Source organism: Elephas maximus, chromosome 22 (genome assembly GCF_024166365.1).
Source record: "Elephas maximus indicus isolate mEleMax1 chromosome 22, mEleMax1 primary haplotype, whole genome shotgun sequence".
In the NCBI taxonomy this organism is placed as follows: Eukaryota; Metazoa; Chordata; class Mammalia; order Proboscidea; family Elephantidae; genus Elephas; species Elephas maximus.
The window spans coordinates 31,103,019-31,123,007 of NC_064840.1; the positions used below are offsets into that span (position 1 = coordinate 31,103,019).

Sequence of the window (19,989 nt, forward strand, 5' to 3'; positions counted from 1 at the left end):
AAGAATGATGACTGAATGGACAAATATCCAAACAAAGAGAGATTCAGTGAGGTGAAAAAGCAGCCCCCACGTTGCTGAAAGAAAGTCAGCCACTCAAAGAGATTCCTGGCTGCAGCGTAGGCCAAATCACCAACCATTTAATGGAATCTTCCTCTTGTCAAATAATCACACAGGCTCTGTAACAACCTGCCCCCTGTATCCTCAGAAAAACACAGGTTGTGCCTGGTTCCTTTGTGACTGCCAATTTCCCTCCCACTCCACCCCCCACCACCCCTCATGGATTTTCCATTCACTCACACTCAGAAAGGCTATTTTCAAAATGAGCTGTCAGAAAAGTAACTGCCACACTCAAGAAACAAAAGGTATTATAAGAGTGAAGTGATTGAGTAGATGAGTTTCAGTTCCTTAGATCATCAGCATCACAGACCACTCCTAAGATACCCCCCACCAAAAAAAAGTGTTCATTAAAAGTCTAGTCCCAGACTGCAATCACGGAGGACGCTCTGGCTTCCTTGAAGACCATGCCATCACACCCCTCCAAACAATCGGTGGTTTCAGTTATTACATTTTGGACAAAATGTTCTAAGTGAGTTTTAGACAGCAGAATGCATGAAATCAATATATCTAAAATATAATATCTCTTCTCTCTGCACAAGAGGAGAACAAAGTAAAAATCAACTGAAAATAAGATGCATGGATTTAAAAAAATGAACTTAAACCACCAATGAAATTTTTCTAAGTTGCCTTGGAGTTTAAAGCCCAAGGTAGACATTTGGGGGAAAAAAATCAGGACCTGGGGTTAGATCCACGTGGGTTCAGAGCCTTGTTTGACCGCTCACAAACTTTTTGAACATGGGCAAGCAGTCTATTCTGAGCCTAAGGCTCATTGTCAGAAAAATGAGAAAAATATTAGCAGCTGCTTCAAAGGATTCTGAAAGTGTGCTTGTGAAGGGCTCCACACAATACCTGGTATACAGTAAGCACTTAATAGTCAATAGCAGCTATGAGCACCTCTTGCACCCCATAGCCAACTCTGTTTGGGCTAAAATCTGGCAGAGGCATTGCAGGCTGTGGACTATAGTTTGTACTTCTTGGATAAACCCCAAACGCTGCCAAAGGATATGCTTAACCCCAACAATAGCTGAGGATTCTTCTCCACTGTCTTGTTTTCTTATAACCCTTTCGGTTTCTCTGTGGACAAGAATGTAATGCCCTACAAAGATATACTTTGTCTTATTAGCCCCACTTTACAGACAAGAAAGTGTAGTTCCAAATAGTTAAGTGGGTGGCTACAGGCACAGAGTGATGCTCCTGAGTCTCATTTTCCTCACCTGTAAAGGGTGGCAATTGCTGACAAATGGTGTCCCTGCCTGGACAATATGGCTGTTGGATCAATTGAGAATATATGAAAAAAAAAGACATCGTAAATGAATGTGCACTTAATTGCTATAACTGTTATCATTATCAATATTACTATTAGACTGACCCATAGGGAACTGCCATTTGTTTAAGTCACGTATCAGTGATTTCATTTCATTCAACATAACGACGTGATCATTGCCTAACAGCCAGCTGGTGGAACAGACAAGGCAAGAATCCAGGTCACTGGAAAGAATTCCTTGTCCCACATCTTTATGGAATCAGCTATTCTATATATCTGAATTTTCCAGATAATCGAGAAATCCATCTCAGCATAGACTGCCGTTTTGTCAGTGACACATTGGCCATTTTAATCCAAGCAAACACGACTGTCTGTTTTTGAGCGTGAGCACTGTTCTAAGTGATTTAGACATAATAATTTATTTTATCTTCAAAACTCCCTGACAAGTACTATTTTATCCCCAATTTACAGAGAAAGAAACTGAGGTCCAGCACAGTGAAATGACTTTCAAAGGTCACATGGTTAGGGAATGATAGAAGGGAATCCAAACATGGGAATCAGACTCCTGAACCTGTTCTCTGCCCTCTGAGGCTGAAATGACTTTCTAAGGTCACATAGTTAGGGAATGATAGAAGGGGATCCAAACATGGGAATCAGACTCCTGAGCCTGTTCTCTGCCCTCTGAGGCTGAAATCCAGTCCAGCTCCAGCACTTACCAGCTGTGTGATCTTCAGAAAGTCATTCTTTCTGTCTGATTCACACTGCCCTTTTCTACAATGCAGTGTAACCATGCCTATCTCATGTGAATGTAGTGGGAATTTAATGCGTTCATAAAAGCAGCATGTAGGAGTGAGACTTCTGGAATGGTGGAGCAAGAAGCTTGGCAGACCCTCTCCCCCCAAAAACAATGACAAAAACAGACAAAATTGCCAAGAACAGCAAGTTCAATACTCTGGAAACTGAACAAAGGCATACAACAAATAGAGAAGCATTTATTCAAGAAAACCTACTGAGCACCCTGTAAGAACAGTGGTAGTCTATGGCAACCTTCACTGGCAGCCCCATTCCCCTCCCAAGCTCTGTCACTGCAGTAGTCCTTCCAGGGCAAAGCAAGCTGTGAAATCCAGAAGCTTTGCTGTCAGAAAGAGCTCAGTTATATCAAGTGAAGCATGGGAAAATGATATAGCTGGTATAAATTTCAGAGACAGTAGCAATGTTAGTAACAAAACAAATAGGGGAGACCAATGGCACAGCTAGCCCGAGGCTATATTCCTGGTTGAGGCAAGCAATGGGCAATAAAAAAAAAAGAAAGAAATACAAACCCATTGCCGTCGAGGTGATTCCAACTCATGGCAACCCTAAAGGACAGAGTAGAACTGCCCCATAGGGTTTCTATGGCTATAAATCTTTACAGAAGCAGACTGTCATATATTTCTCCCACAGAACAACTGGTGGGTTCAAACTGCTGACCTTCCAGTTAGCAGCTGAGTGCTTAACCACTGCACCATCAGGGTTCCTTAACGGGCAATAGACTATCAGAAATTTAATAAGGAGATACAGGAAATGAGACAGCCATAGTCAGCCTTGATAAGCTCCCACATATTCTTGGCAGTCTAGTAGGTTGCACAAATACTCAAGGCCTCAGGTATGCACAGGAGAGATAAGAGAGAGTCCTAGTTATCTATATATTGCTATTTAAACATGAGGCTGTGCACACAGACGTAAGAGATATGAAAGAGCCAAGGACATGGCACGCTTGTAAACTACCTGAACACTGAATACATTTCCCAACCCACACACATCCATCAAGAGAAAGCGGAAGTCTTACAGATTCAAAGTGTTTGATCACAACATCTGCTGACCACTAAGCTATGTTGATATAGGGTTGTGCCTAGAAAGCCAGGATTTAAAATAAAAACAAGAACAACAACAAAAAAAATGAGATATCATTGGTCATAAACCACTGGGGAGACAAACTTCATAGATCTAGTCCAGACATTTACTAAACAGATTGAAAATGATCAAAATCCAGAATTGTTATATTTTCAAAAATGTTTAGTTTTCAACAAAAAATCACAATACATGCACAGAAATTAAAAAGTGTGATCTATACTCAGGGGAAAAAAAAGCAGTCAGTAGAAACTGTCTCTGTGTTCTCAGATGTTGGACTTAGCAGACAAAGCCTTCATAAAAATGTTCAGGCATTAAAGGAAACAATGCTTAATGAATTAATGGAAAGAATAATGACAATGACTCAATACAAAATATCGATAAAGAAATAGAAGCTAAAAAAAATTCAAGTGAAAATTCTGCATCTGAAAGTACAAATTTCCTAAAGCGGTGACTCAGTGGAAGATCTGGGATGGCAAAACCAAGAATCAGTGAATTTGAAGGTAGATCAATGAAAGTTATCTAATTTGAGGACAGAGAGAAAAAAGAATAAAGCCTCAGAGACATGCATGGTAACACCAAGCATTCCAGTCAATAGATGCATAATAAGAGACCCAGAAAGAGAGGAAAGAGAAAAAGGGACAGAAAAAAAATGAGAAGAAATGGTGGCCAAAACATCCCACAAAACACTGATCATCCAAGAAGCTGAATGAACTCCAAATAGGGTCAACACAGAGAGCCACCTCAACACACATCATAGTCAAATACGAAGAGAAAATATTAAAAGCAGCAGGAGAAAACTAACTTGTTATGTAAAAGGAAGCATCAAAACAATTAACGGCTGACTTATTATTAGAAACAATGGAGGGCAAAAGCTTCAGATTACACATTAAAATGTTGAAAGAAAAAAAAAAAACTGTATCCAGCAAAATCATCTGTCAAAAATAAAGGTGAAATAAAGACTCCCTCAGACAAACAAAAACTGGGACAATTTGCTGCTATTGAACCTACTTTATATGAAATATTAAAGGAAGTCCTTCAGACTGAAAGGAATGATACCAGAGGTAACTCAAACACTTGAAGAAACAAAGAGAACCAGAAAAAGTAAATACTTTGGTAAACATAAAAGACAGTATATTTTTCTTTCCTCTTCCCTTAAGTAACTTAAAAACATAGATTAAATAAAAGAAAAATTATACAGGTATATCGCTGGGCTCATAATATATATAGATGTAATATATTTATTACAATAATGGCATTAAAGATGGAGGAGAAAATACAGCTAAACTGGTGCAAAGATTATATATTTTAATAGAATTAAATTAGCATTAGTATAAAATAGATTATAAAAACTTATATGCATGTTGTAATCCCTAGAACAAATATTAGGAGGCAGGGGAAGGAACTAAAATGGTACATTGGAAAACACTTAATTTACACAAAAGAAGACAGTGGAGAGATAAAAGAGGCATGGGACATACAGAAAACAAATAGCTAAATAAAAAAATAGGAGGTATAAATCATATTAAATTAAACAGATGAAGTACTCTAGTAAAAAGGTAGAGATTGTCATCCTGAGTTTTTAAAGAAAATCAAACAAGATACAACTATATAATTTCTACAAGAGATGCACTTCAGTTTCAAAGAGAGGTTGAAAGTAAAAAGATGGAACAATGTATATCATACAAACAATAAGCGTAAGAGAGCTAGAGTGACTATACAAATACACAAGACAGACATTAAACAAAAAAATATTACTAGAGACGAAAGTGATATTTTATAATGATAAAAGGGTCAATCCATCAGGAAGATACAATGGTTATAAACAAGTATGCACCCAACAACAAAGTCCCAAAATACATGAAGCAAAAATCAACAGAATTAAAATGATAGACAGTTCAACAATAATAACTGGATACTTCAATACCTGACTCTCAATAACAGAGTAACTATACCAAAACATACAAGGACACGGAAGACTTAAAAAACACAAGCAACCAAGTTGGAGCCCTAGTGGCACAGTGGTTAAGAGCTTAGCTGCTAAGCAAAAGGTCAGCTGTTAAAATCCACCAGCTACTCCTTGGAAACCGTATGGGGGCAGTTCTAGTCTGTTCTATAGGGTCATTATGAGTTGGAATCAACTCAACTGCAATGGGTATCAACCAAGTTGACCCAACTAATCTCTACAGAACACTGCACCAAACAACAGCCCATGTTGAACACTCTCCAAGATATATCATATGATGGGCCATAAAACAAGTCTTGATAAGTTTAAAAGTATTAAAGTCACATGAAATATCTTCTCAAATCATGATGGGATTAAAATTAGCAACCAAGAGCAGGAAATTTGGGGGCAATACACTTATATATGGAAATTAAACAACATGCTTCTAAATTACTCATGGTTCAAAAAAGAAGTCACAGGGGAAATCAAAAATATTTTGAACTAAGTCAAAATGAAAACGCATCATATAAAATTTTATGGGATGAAAGACCAGACTTAATGGTCTGACTGAGACTAGAAGAATCCCTGCGGTCATGGTCCCCAAACCTTCTGTTGGCCCAGGACAAGAACCATTCCCGAAGACTACTCATCAGACATGGAAGGGACTGGACAATGGGCTGGAGAGAGATGCTGATGAAGAGTGAGCTACTTGTATCAGGTGGACACTTGAGACTGTGTTGGCATCTCCTGTCTGGAGGGGAGATGGGAGGGTAGAGAGGGTTAGAAACTGGCAAAATGGTCACAAAAGGAGAGACTGGAGGAAGGGAGCAGGCTGACTCATTAGGGGAAGAGTGAATGGGAGTGTGTAGTAAGGTGTGTATAAGCTTATATGTGACAGATTGACTTGATTTGTAAACTTTCACTTAAAGCACAATAAAAATTATTTTTAAAAAATTTTATGGGATGAAGCTAAAGTAGAATTTTGAGGGAAATGTATGCTTAAACGCATATATTAGAAAAGAAAAAATACCTCAAGTCAATCACCTAAGCTTCCACCTTAGGAAACTAGAAAAATAGAGGAAACTAAACTCAGAGCAAGCAGAAGGAAGGGAATAATAAAGATTAAAGTGGAAATAAATTAGATTAAAATGGAAAATCAACACAGAAAAACCAATGAAACCAAAAGCTTGTCCTTCGAAAAGATCAACCAAATTGACAAGGTTTTAGATAAACTGGCCAAGCATGGGAGTGGGGGAGACACAATTACTACAATCTGATTAATGGAACAGAATTAAAAATCCAGAAATAAACCCCTACATTTATGGCCAAGTGATTTTCAACAAGGGTTCCAAGGCAATTCATTGGGGGAAAGGATGGTCTTTTCAAGTGCCAAAAGATAAATTTAGGCATGTATGTTACATCACGGAAACCCTGGTGGCATAGTGGTTAAGTGCTCCGGCTGCTAACCAAAAGGTCAGCAGTTCAAATCCACCAGGTGCTCCTTGGAAACCCTATGGGACAGTTCTACTGTATCCTATAGTGCTCCTATGAGTCGGAATCGACTCGATGGCAATGGGTTTGGTTTTGGTTATGTTACATCATACACAAAAATTAACTCAAAATGGATTAGGCACCCAAATGTAAGAGCTAAAACTATAAATTTTCTAGAGAAAAATACAGAAAAAATTCTTTGTGACCACGGTCTAGGCAGAATTCTTAGATATGAGATCAAAAGCACAATTCATTTAAAAAGCTAGCAAGTTGGACTTCATGAAAATTAAAATCATTGTACCCTAAAGACCCCATTTGTAAAATGAAAAGACAAATCACAGACTAGGAGATGAAAAAGTCATGTCCAGAATATATAAAGAGCTATTACAACTCAATAAGACAAACAACTCAATTTAAAAATGAGCAAAAGATTTTAATAGAGATTTCACCACAGCCAAACACACACACACACACACACACAAATGGCTAGTAGGCACATGAGAAAAAAAGAAAACAACTTCAACTTTATCAGGAGACATGAAATTAAAAGCACAATGAAATATTACTTCAAATACACCAGGATGGCAAAAATAAAAAAACAGACAATAAAAAGCCTTGGTGAGGATATAAAGAAAGTGGAATTCTCATACACGGCTAGTGGGAATGTAAAAGGGTGCAGCCACTTCGGAAAACAATTTGGCAATTCTACTCCCATCCATCTACCCCAGAAAATGAAAGCATATGTCCCCACAAAGACTGGTATGCAAATGCTCACACCAGCTTTTTTAAAATTGCCCAAAACTGAAAGCCATCCAGATGCAGCTGAGGGAGGATCATTTAAATCATCTGCCATTCTAAATCATAAATTATTTTATCTTTTAACGTACATGTGAGGTTTTAAAAGTAAGGATAAAAGTCTTCATTTCAGAGAAGGGGCACTACTATCCATAGAAGACAAGATTATTAATTCCGAAAACAATATAACAACTTCTAACACTTACTGGTCATTTACTATATATCGAGTACTGTGTTAAGATTTTAAATTAATTCCATTGTTTGATCCTCCTGTCAAGGATACTGGTGTTATCAATATCCTTTTTTAAGATAAGGAAACTGAGTGAAAGAAAGTCAAGTAGGTTGTCCCATCTCACCCAACCAGCGAGTGGATGAGGCACAGTATGTGCTCAGGAGGTCTGACTCCAGAGTCTGTGCCCCAAACTATCAAGCTATCTTACCTCTGAAACTCACAGCTGGTAGGATTCGCTCAATGAATCAGCCCAGACATTGAGCAAAGATGGGCCATTGTCCTCACCACAAGTAAATGTTGCGCTTCAGCAAACAGCTCTCAGCACAACCAAGATCTCTCTACCTTAGGTGTGAAAGAACTTTCTAAGGTCAGACAACCAATGTTAAACAGAGGCCAGATGTGGGCGTCTAACAGAATCCTGGTCTGCCACTCTTACCCGGTGATCTCACCAAGTATATGGTGAGCATAGTGAGGTGATATATATGAAGTGCTTAGTACGATGCCAGGCACATGCTAAGTCTCAATAAATATTAGTAACTGGCAGAGGCTCTGAGGTTACAAACCTATCTTTGGCAATGTGAAGTGATGACACACGCTTTACCCTCACCATTCGGCCCAAATTATGAATCCTTGCGTATGCTGCTGTTTTTAGGTGCTGTCCAGTTGGTTCTAACTCATAATGACCCCATGCACAACGGAATGAAACACTGCCCAGTCCTGTGCCATCCTCACAATCATTGCTGTGCTTGAGCCCATTGTTGTGGCCACTGTGTCAGTCCATCTCATTGACGGTTTTCCTCTTTTTCACTGACCCTTCACGTTACCAAGCATGATGTCCTTCTTCAGGGAGGGACCGGTCCCTCCTGATAACATGTCCGAAGCACACAAGAAAAAGTCTTGCCATCCTCACTTCTAAGGAGAATTCTGGCTGTACTTCTTCCAAAACAGATTTGTTCATGCTTCTGGAAGTCCATTCAATATTCTTTGCCAACACCATGATTCAAAGGTAATAATTCTTCTTTGGTCTTCTTTATTCATTGCCCAGCTTTTGCATGCCGATGAGGTGATTAAAAATACCTTGACTTGGATCAGGCACACTTGAGTCCTCAAAGTGACATCCTTGCTTTTCATACTTTAAGAGGTCTTTTGCAGCAGATTTGCCCAATGCAGTACAGGGTTTGATTTCTTGACTTGCTGCTTCCATGGGCATTGACCATGGATCCAGGTCAAATTAAAACCTTGACAACTTCAATTTTTTCTCCATTTATCATGATGTTGCTTACTGGTCCAGTTGTGAGGATTTTTGTTTTCTTTCTGTTGAGGTGCGATCCATACAATCCATACTGAATTCTTTAATCTTCATCAGTAAGTGCTTGAATATATTTTGGAGAAACCCAAAGCATGTCATCCATTTGCAGGGCCCCTTTTTGTCTTAGTCTTTTGCAAAAAGAGTTCTCTCCGATATTCAACAAGGATGCACTCAAAACACATCTGAGCTGACACTTCACATTAGTCTGAACATGCCAGGCAGGCAGTGAGAGACAACAGAAATAATGAAGCACAACACCTAGCAAATGCTTCCCTAACTTATTCCACAACAAGGAGTACAATATGCATAATCCATGTCTTTGGACTATGATAATCACCCTGTGAACCATTTGGTTCCTGTCAGCACAGCACCTCCTCCATGAAACACCCTGGCTCAACACCTGCCATGCCTTAAGCACCTACTACGTATTTTCACTCAAATTTTGGGTGCCTTCTGGACTCTCCCCTGTGAGACGCCCTCACTAGCACTGCTATGCCAATCTTCTTCCACAGGTAGCTGTAAAAAATAAATTAGCACAGCGCACTTACAAAAATATATCGCAGGGGGAGGGCAGGGCCAGCAAACAAATGCAGAAGGCTGCCCTATTTGCGTAAAAATATGGTATGTGCTGTTGCCCGTGATCACATAGTCACCAAGAGGCATAGATGTTGGAGAGATTGAAGAAACCAGGATGAGAATCTAAGTGTGTCTGGCTTTAAATCACATGCTCTTTAACCACTGTGTCCCTCATTTATACACTGTCCAAATCATGCCATAAGGGTAGAAACCATGTCTCTGTTATTCAACTTTGCATGCTCAGGACTGTAAACAAGTGGGACAGTTCTACTCTGTCCTATAGGGTTGCTATGAGTCAGAATTGACTCCACAGCAATGGGTTTTGTGTGTGTGTGGAACAAGACAGAAACTAATAAACACACACATATACTATGTACGTGTGTGTGTGTGCATATGTGCACATGTGTTTAATCTCGTTAGTTAACAGGGAATAGAAACATGAAAAATAATTAAGAACAGTAGACCCAATCTGGAAGGGTACAGCAAAGCGAGTAAGGTTTAATAAAAACCAAAAACCAAATCTGTAATGGATTGAATTGTGTCCCCCCAAAATATATATCAATTTTGCTGGGCCATGATTCCCAGTATTCTGTGGTTGTCCTTCATTTTGTGATTGTCATTTTATGTTAAAAAGGATTAGGGTGGGATTGTAACACCACCTTTACTCAAGTCACCTCCCTGATCCAAGGTAAAGAGAGTTTTCCTGGGGTGTGGCCTGTACCACCTTTTAGCTCTCAAGAGACAAAAGGAAAGGGAAGCAAGCAGAGAGTTGGGGTGGGGACATCATACCACCAAGAAAGCAGCACCAGGAGCAGAGCACATCCTTTGGACCCAGGGTCCCTGCGCTTGAGAAGCTCCTCATCCAGGGGAAGATTGAGGACAAGGACCTTCTTCCAGAGCTGACAGAGAAAGCCTTCCCCTAGAGCTGATGCCTTGAATTTGGACTTTTAGCCTACTTTACCTTTTGGAAATAAATTTCTCTTTGTTAAAGCCATCCACTTGTGGTATTTCTGTTATGGCAGCACTAGATGACTAAGACAAAACCTGTTGCCGTTGAGCTGATTCAAACTTATAGCGACCCTACAGGAGTAAATGGCCCCATAGGGTTTCCATGGCCATAAACTTTATGGGAGCAGACTGCCACATCTTTCTCCCATGGTTAGCAGTTGAGCACTTAAACACTGCACCACCAGGGCCCCTTTAGTTTTAATAAAAACAAAAACAAACCCATTGTCATCGAGCCAATTCTGACTCATAGTGCTCCTATAGGAGAGAGTAGAAATGCCCTGTAGAGTTTCCAAGGAGCAGCTGGTAGATTCAAACTGCTGGCCTTTTGATTAGCAACCATAGCACTTAATCACTATGCCACCAGGGTTTCCTTAGGTTTAATTAAAAAAAAAAAAAAAACAGAACCATAGACATCGAGTCGATTCCGACTCATAGCCACACTATAGGACAGAGTAGAACTGCCCCATAGAGTTTTCAAAAAGCACCTGGTGGGTTCAAACTGCCAACCTCTTGGTTAGCAGCCATAGCACTTAACCACTATGCCACCAGGGTTTCCACCAGAGTTCATAAAAACAAAACAAAACAAAACAATGTCGTCGAGTCGATTCTGACTCATAGAAGGCTAATGAATAAGTTCAGCACTCTGATAGTGGACAGCTCCCACTAGTTTCTCAGCAGAAAAGAACTCAGATAAATTCAAAGGAAACTAGGAGTGTCCACTAGGGTTTAAGAGAGAATAAAAGCGACGGCTGCCTTTGAGAGGATGGATTGACAGCCCTTAATTGTGTTCTTCAGATCAAGTCCCCCGCGACAGAGATTTTGTTGGCTAAAATCAATCAACGCTGTAGGCACTCTGAGGGGAGGAGGGCGGGGCCGAGGGTTTCCTCACATCGATCAGAGAGACTTAGCAACTCCCGCCTCAGCAGTGGAGAGAGATGGAAGAGACCAGAATCTGGGATGTAGCCAAGGTAAGCTGAAAGAGCTCCCTTGTGGAGCTTCCTGAAACTCCACCATTACGGTCACTCCTGGGTGGACTTTAGTGTAGGTTAAGGCATAATCTTACCCAGCTTGGGTAACCAGGGGAGAGAGGAATGAGACACAAGATGATTGGAGGGGGAGACGAAGTCATTTCAAAGACCTAGGATATGTACCTGAGTTTCCCTGGGGAGCAGGCTAGAGGTCAGCATGAGGTCGCCACTCCCTAGAGACCATAGAGTAGGCAGAGGGAACTGATCGTAGACCACAGTACAGACTTCACTTCCTTCATCATTTTGTTTAAGCCAGTCATAGTAATGGAGATGAGATCTTTCATGTCACAGCCCTGCTGTAAACCATTCAGGAAACCATCAATGGCCACCTGATAAAGCCCAGACTCCCTAGCCTGGCTAACAAGGACCCCACGGTCTGGCCCCTGCCAACTTCCTCAACCCCTTTTCTTTCCACTTGACATCCTTTATGCTCCTTGTGACTCTGGGTCTTTGCACATGTTCTACCCAACATGAGAATGCCCAGGACTCTGCCTCCTACCCAAGTCCTCCAAATTGTCCTTCAATTCAGGCATCACCTTCTCTGAGGCGTTGTCCCTGAGTGCCCCGCCCTTACCACCACTGCAAACATCAGAAGTCTTAGGATCCCTTCTTGGGGCATCCCAAAACCATCACTCTGTATGGAAATCATTTGTTTGGGTGTCTTTCTCTCCCAGGAGACCATGTTCTGTTCATCCCTGTATCTCTAGCACCTAGCACCAGGCCTGGTACATAAGAACTCACTTAAAGTTGGATAAAATTAGTCATAATTAAAAAAAAAAATACCATTCATAGAAAGCACATCTGTATAGAACTGAACACTCTGTCCACCCTCAAAGGGATTCCATTCAAAAGCCTTGCATGAGGAATCTGAGAGTCTGAGTTCAAATCCCAGCAATACCACTTCCTGGCTGGGTGGCCATGGCCTCAGCTGCTTCTGCTGTAAAATAGGGATAATCCCCAGAGTGGCAAGGCCCTATCTTTTCAGGGCTGTCTCAGGTCGAGTCTTTGTAACCGTTCCATGCTGTACACGCTATATAGGGATGGAAGTTTGTGCATCTGTGGTAAAGGGCATAGGCTATTCTTATTTCTGGAACACAGAATATCCAGCAGGCACCCACCCAGTCAGAGTACTTCACTGGGAAAGTCTTGGCATAAAGAAGCCTCTGTTTAGGTGTCATGTGTTAGGCACACAGGGGACTTCGCTGAGGCCCATTTTGCACCCGGACGGTGAGTTGCCTCTGCTGCCGTCTTGTGTCTAATGACAATATTGACCTTTTCTAGCTGTCAGGCTTGTCTTATTAAATCCTGAGGTCTTAACTGCTTTGCACACAGAGACCGATGGTTTGCCCATCTGAGCACATGCTCATGTATAATTCATAGCATATCACGTTGCCTGGCAAATGAATATTTATCAGCTTTTTCATAAGAGGCAGGACGATGTTTCCTTTCATTGCTACCGAAATTCTATGCTGCCGCAAATGAAATTTGTAAGCAAATAAAGAAAAAGAATAAGAAGAGACAAACACTCCCAACCAAGTCCATTCCACTTGTAATTTTCCATTTTCCGAGGCCTCCTGCGTGTACGGAGGTGGTTTCGGTTTGGTTACAGCTGAGAACTGCTGAGTCGTCCAGAATAGAAATGCTCCCATATGCTGCACCCATTGCCCCCGCAGGAAACTCCCCCACAGCACACTCTGGCACTGTTCTGAGCTGCAGACGAGCCCAAGGCCCTTTCAATGTCTCCATCCCAGACGCTCAGAACAGTGATCAAGTTTGGGGGAAGCAAGGATAAGGAACCTCAAATGAAAACAGGCACATAGGGTGGGTAGTGGCACCACACCTGCCACAGTGCCATGGCTTCCAGTGTGAGGAAGCCACCACCCAGAGAGGGGTCATCCTGCACCAGCCCAACTATATCTGATATCCCTCCACCTAGTGGGTTAGGAGGGCCACTATGCAGAAGGCCTTGTCTGCTGGAAGGTGGCTGGAGCCCCGATCCCCACTGCAGAGAAGAGCCAAGAGGAGACCTAGGAATTGTGATTCTGTTTATTCTTCTAGCCTGTGACTCACTGACTGAGGATTACAGTGCCGGCAATCTCAGGCACACTCACCTGGACATGAAGCTTCAACATGGTTGTGAATATAGAGTCTGTGTGGCTTGTTGCCATCACCCTGGACCTGAAAGATGGTGCTGGTTTTGACGCTGATGTGGATGTTGACACTGATGATGCGGATGACAGTAATACATATACCCGGAGCCCTTGGTATGTGCCAGGCTCTATGCCAAGCACATCGACTACGTTATTACATGTAATCCTCAAAACACATCATTGGATTAGGCGTTATTGTCGTTCCCACTTTACAGATGAGGACACTGCGGCAGAAAGGCGAAGTAACTTGCTTACGTTCTCCCAGCTCTAGCTGGGAGTCAAACTCAGGTTTGTAGGGCCCTGGAGCCCATGCTCTTTCAAAGAGAGGTCAGCTCCATGACTGCTAGGCTGTGTGGCTCTAGGGACGTCACTTCATCTCTAGAAGACCCCATTTTCTCACTTGTAAGAGGGGTGCAATAGCACTCATTGTGCAGGTGGTCGTGAGGATGCAATGGGGCTTTGCAAATTCCAAAGAGCTCTGTAGTTGTTGGTTAAGCCTGTGGCCATTCTCAAGAGACACTTAGTCAGGGTTTGGCACTAGGAGTAAAGACCTGGTTCCAGTCCTCCAGGAGTTTACAGTAGAATTGGAGAAAGGAGACACACAGGCAGAAATACAGGTTAGGTCTGAGTATTCACTCATTCATTCAACAAAAATTTATTGACCACCTACCATGAGCCAGAATACTTATGTTGTTGTTGTTAGGTGCCATCCAGTTGGTTCCAACTCATAGCAACCCTATAGGACAGAGTAGAACTGCCTCATAGGGTTTCCAAGGAGCAGCTGGTGGATTTGAACTACCAACCTTTTAGTTAGCATCCGAGCTCTTAACCACTATGCTACTAGGGCTCCAGAATACTTATAGGGCATCTAAATAACTTCAGATAGGGATAAGTGCCACATGAAGATTAAAATGAGGTGATGTGATGAAGATTAACCCTTGAGCCGGGATCTGAATAACAAGATGACGCCAGCCGTGAAGACTGGGGGAAAGCATATTCCAGGCAGAGGGAAGGCCTAGTGCAAAGGCCCTGAGAGGGCATGTTCATCGTCATTCTCTAAGACGGTCCCAATGTGAAACACCTTCAAACATTTTGGACCATGGAACCTTCTTTTCATACACCATCTCTGGGTGCTGGTGCCGAGCAGAACACCCTTTGGAAATGACAGCTTTGCATCTTGCTAGGGGCCTGTTTTGGATTGAGTTGTGCCCCCCACCCCCCACAAATGTTTGTCAACTTGGCTAGCTGTGAGTCCCAGCATTGCATGGCTGTCCTCCATTTTGTGATCTGATGCAATTATCCTACATGTTGTAAATCCTAGCCTCTATGATGTTAATGAGGTGGGATTAGAGGCAATTATGTTAATGCGGCAGGACACAATCTACAGGATTAGATTGTATCTTGAGTCAATCTCTTTTGAGATATAAAAGAGAGAAGCCAGCAGAGGGGAGAGAGACCTCATACCTGTGCCCAGCTTCACATACCTTCCTCTCGTCTGTTCCCTCGGAGGTTGACATGAGTGATCTCATGAGTGGAGGGTCCAGGGCCTGGAACTGCCGGCGGAACTGAGTGAGGCCCATATGGTCAGCATAGCCTGGGAGGTGGGAGCAGACAGGAGAGGAACAAGGAAGCTAATGAGTAGACCTACTTCTCAGGGCCTCAGTTTCCCCATTTGCTAATTTAAGAGGCCAGATTCCATCAGCATTTCCCGAATATGTGCCCCAGAGCACAAGCCCTATAAGATGCCCCACTGAAAGTTTGAAAAAGGTGCACGCTCCTCTTTCTCTTAGAAGGTCACAGTGTACTTTGGCACCAACACTCAAGGCTGGGAACTGCTACAGGAATACACCTGGTTAACCTGTTAACACAGAGTTTTCCAGACTCATTTGACCATGACAGTAGAAAAAAAAAATTTTTTTTTTGGTCTAATACTTATTACAACCCCCACAGACTGCACCTGGGAAATGCTGCATTAGATGGTACCTAAGTGGTTTAGCTTTAGAGCTCTCTTCTTCCTTCTGGGAGACATGGGTTCAACTCCCATTCAGTATACTTCATGCATAGCCACCACCCGTCTCTCCATGCAGACTTGCAATGTTGCTATGATGCTGAACAGGTTTCAGCAGAGCATCCAGACTATGACAGGCTAGGAAGAAAGGCCTGGAGATTGATTTCCAAAAATCGGCCAGTGAAAGCCCTATGGATCACAACGGTCCCATTCCATTGTGCACAGGGTCGCCATGAGTTGGGGGCTGACTCACCATGGCAGCTAACAACAACAGGGTCTCTGTTAAGTCTAACGCGTATGATAGGATCAGCTGCATCTTTGTATGTGAGAAACTAGAAAAAGAAGGAGAATCTGGAAAAGCTACAGAGAAGTAATCATTACAGCCAGCCTCTGAAGGAGCCATAAGAGTTTTCTAGAAGGATGTGGCATGGAAGGGCAGTCCAGGCAGAAGGAGCTGCACAGATAAGACCCAGAGCAGGGAAAGGTATGGTTCGTACCACCATCAGAGCAATAGCCAGCATATACTGAGTGCTTACTATGTATACAGAAAACCCTGGTGGCGTAGTGGTTAAGTGCTACAGCTGCTAACCAAGAGGTCGGCAGTTCAAATCCACCTGGCGCTCCTTGGAAACTCTATGGGGCAGTTCTACCCTGTCCTATAGGGTCACTATCAGTCAGAATCGACTTGACAGCAGTGGGTTTGGTTTTTGAGTTTTGGTACTATGCATACAACTTCCTTGTGTTATAGACACTCTGGGACTTTTTAGCCCCATTTTGCAGATCTGGAAACTGAAGCCCAGGGAGGTAAAGTCACTAAGCCCAAAGTAACATACAGAACTGTCCCAGCAGGAAGTCAAACCCTGATGGTAACAATAATCCAACGGAGAGGAGCCAAAGATGAGGATGCAAAGATCAGCAGGGACTGGGTCCCAAAGGAACTCGAGTGCAGGCTTCAGGGTTTGAACTTCACCCTGGTTATGGGTGCATGGGATAGCCTAGGTTGTCTCAGAGTGACCCTTCAGTGGCTGGATGGCAGAGGAGTCTAGTGAAATCTCACTACACTTTTGAGACTTCAGTGCACAGCAAACCACATGCACAAGCCATGAGGAAGAGTGTGAGTGTATATGGCTAATCCAGGAAGCCTTCCTGGAGGAAGAGGAGGGTCTCAAGCCAGGTTCAAAGGATGCTGACAGCATAATGACAGGGGAGCTGGGAGGCTACAAGCCTGTACTTTGGGGTCAGACTTGTATCTGGGTTCATGTCTCATTTCTGCCGTTTATGAGCCCCACGACCGTGGACTAAAGGCCCCATGTCCTTGAGATTCAGTTTCTTCACATGTCAAGTGAGAATAACAAGATTTATCCTCACACAGTCACAAAGAGGAAGACTAGACATGATGATGATTATAGTAAAGGCAGCTAATGTGTATTCAGAGCTTTTCTGTGTCCAGATATCCTTCTAAGCATTATCACCTTATTGACTTATCCAAACCTTTCAGCGACTCTCTGAGTCTGAGCTATTATAGGAGAAAGGGGGCACAATCTAGGGGCTTGCCTGGGGCCGCACAGCTGGTAAGAGGTGGAGGCTGGAGTCAAACCCAGGCCATGTCACTCCAGAGTCTGAGCTGTGACCACCAGCGTCTGTGACAGGCAAGGTTCAATGAGCCCTTACCATTCACCAGGCAGGCTGCTAAGGGCATGATGAGAACAATCTCATTCAGGACATGTAACTACACAGTGCCTAGCATGTGTATGTATTATGTGTGTCTGGTGTTATGTATGTTATTGTTGTGTGCCAAGCTGATTTTCAACTCATAGCAACCCCGTGTGACAGAGCAGAGCTGTCCCATAGGACTTTCTAGGCTGTGATCGTTATGGGAGCTGATCACCAGGTCCTTTTCCCGCCCAGCCATTAAGTGGATTTGAACTGCCAAACTTTCAGTTAGCACCTGAGTGCTTAACGATTGTGCCACCAGCACTCCGTATAGTATACACATACACACACATTATATGTGCATGTATTTAAAATCATAAATATTTAATACATAATGTTATGGATTGAATTATGTCCCCCAAAAATGGTTGTCAACTTGGCTAGGCCATGATTCACAGTATTGTGTGATTGTCCACCGTTCTGTGATCTGATGTGATTTTCCTATGTGTTGTAAATCCTACCTCTATGATGTTAATGAGGCAGGATTAATGGTAGTTATGTTAATGAGGCAGGACTCAGTCTACAAGATTAGGTGGTGTTTTAAATCAATCTCTTTTGAGATATAAAAGAGAGAAGCAAGCAGAGAGACATAGGGACCTCATCCCACCAAGAAAGCAGCACCAGGAGTAGAGTGTGTCTTTTGGGCCCAGGATTCCTGTATGGAGAAGCTTCTAGACCAAGAGAAGATTAACAACAAGAACCTTCCTCCAGAGCTGACAGAGAGAGAAAGCCTTTCCCTAGGGCTGACACCCTGATTTTGTACTTCTAGCCTCCTAGATTGTGAGAAAATAAACGTCAGTTTGTTAAAGCCACCTACTTGCGGTATTTCTGTTATAGCAGCACTACATAACTAAGATGCATGTGTATGTATTTATGTGTATATGTAAATATCTTGTGTAAGACAGACAGAAAAGACTTGGAGCAGGAAAAACAGAAAATAAGCCAGGCCTGTGAGGCAGAATGGGCAAATTCTACTTTGGAGACATCAGCCCTTCACTTAGTTGGGAAAGTGGTCCTGGCCAGGCGGGGCTGTGCTTAGAATGGAGGGGCTGATGCAGCAGTTAGGACAGGAGACCCTAGCAAGGGGATCCTCTGACCTGCGCAGGCACATGGTGGCTCTAACAGTCCAAGAGTGCTCCAGGGCACCTGCAAAGGCCCAGCACTTCCTGCCAGCCAGCCAGAATCGATTGGCTGGGGGACTAAGCCACCGCTGTGACATTATCTGTCTCCCTCCGCCTGTAGCTGTACAGGCAGGAGGGAAAATCAATGAGATTCTCAGGGGAGAGAAGGTCGCATCTTGGCTTCCAGCTGCTCCCAGCCTCCGTGTCAAATACCTCATGCCCAGGGTTCCATTGTTAATGCGATGGGAGGAGATGGGGCAGTGACCACAGGCTGGGGCGCCAGTCACTGCAGAGACATGAAACAAGGGGGTGCCCACCTGAGATGCCCCGCCAATGCAGCACCCCACCCTCTGCAGAGAGAATGGCTGTGCCTGATCGATGTGGCAGTCGCCAGGGAATGAGTGGCAGAAAAGAACGGGAAGGATTAAGATCAGGCCCAACTCGTCAGACCAGCTAACGGTGCAAACCTCAGGTGCACGCTTCCTTTCTAAAATGCAGACCTGAAGACGTCATTCCATTGGTTAAAACTCCTTTATCCCCCTGACAAAGGAGTCCCTAGGTAGCACAAACAGTGAAGTGTTCAGCTGCTAACCAAAAGGCTGGAGGTTTGAATTTATACAAAGGCACCTCAGAAGAAAGGCCTGGTGATCTACCGCTGAAAAATCAGCCATTGACAACCCTGTGCAGCACAGTTCTACTCTGACACGCATGGAGTCGCCATGAGTCTGAATTGACTTGACGGCAACTGGTACTTTGGGTTTCATCTCCCTGCCACTCCATCATCTCCCCAGCTGAGCCAGGGGAAAGCCAAACTCCCAAAGGCAGCATTCACAGCCCTCCCTGGTGGATCCTCCTGCCTTATCTCCCACAATGCCCCACTCTCTTTGAACCTCATTCTCTGACAACGCCAGGCTCCTGATGTCTCTCTCCCTGCCTCTGCATGTGTGGATCCCTCTGACTAGTGTTCCCTCTCCCCCTACCTCCCAGAAGTGAGCTGCTTCTTACGTTTCAAGACCCAGTAAAGATCCTGCCTCCTCTAGGAGGTTTGCCCAATTTCCCCAGTGAGTATGGAGCTCCTTCCTCTAAGTATCCAGGTACCTCCTGCATCCCTGAGTGATGTATACACTTGTCACATCATATTATCATGTTTCCACATTGATCTCCCAGACCACACTGTGGGCATCTTGAAGACCAACATTTTGGTCTCATTCAGGAAATTCCACTCTCTACCCCAAGGCAGGTCCTTGGGTGGTACAAATGTTTTACGCTCAACTATTAACCTAAAGGTGGGCAGTTCAAACCCACCCAGCGGCACCACGGAAAAAAGTCCTGATGATCTGCT

At 43.2% G+C, this 19,989-nt stretch overlaps 1 protein-coding gene across 1 annotated transcript in view; it reads right to left on the bottom strand.

The window, feature by feature from the left end:
* MYO18B (myosin XVIIIB) overlaps positions 1-19,989 on the bottom strand; it is a 327,968-nt gene that overhangs the window by 194,373 nt on the left and 113,606 nt on the right. Inside the window, exon 21 of the mRNA XM_049865475.1 lies at positions 15,290-15,399. Coding sequence (XP_049721432.1) covers positions 15,290-15,399 — 110 coding nt within the window. The remainder of the gene's footprint in view (positions 1-15,289; positions 15,400-19,989) is intronic.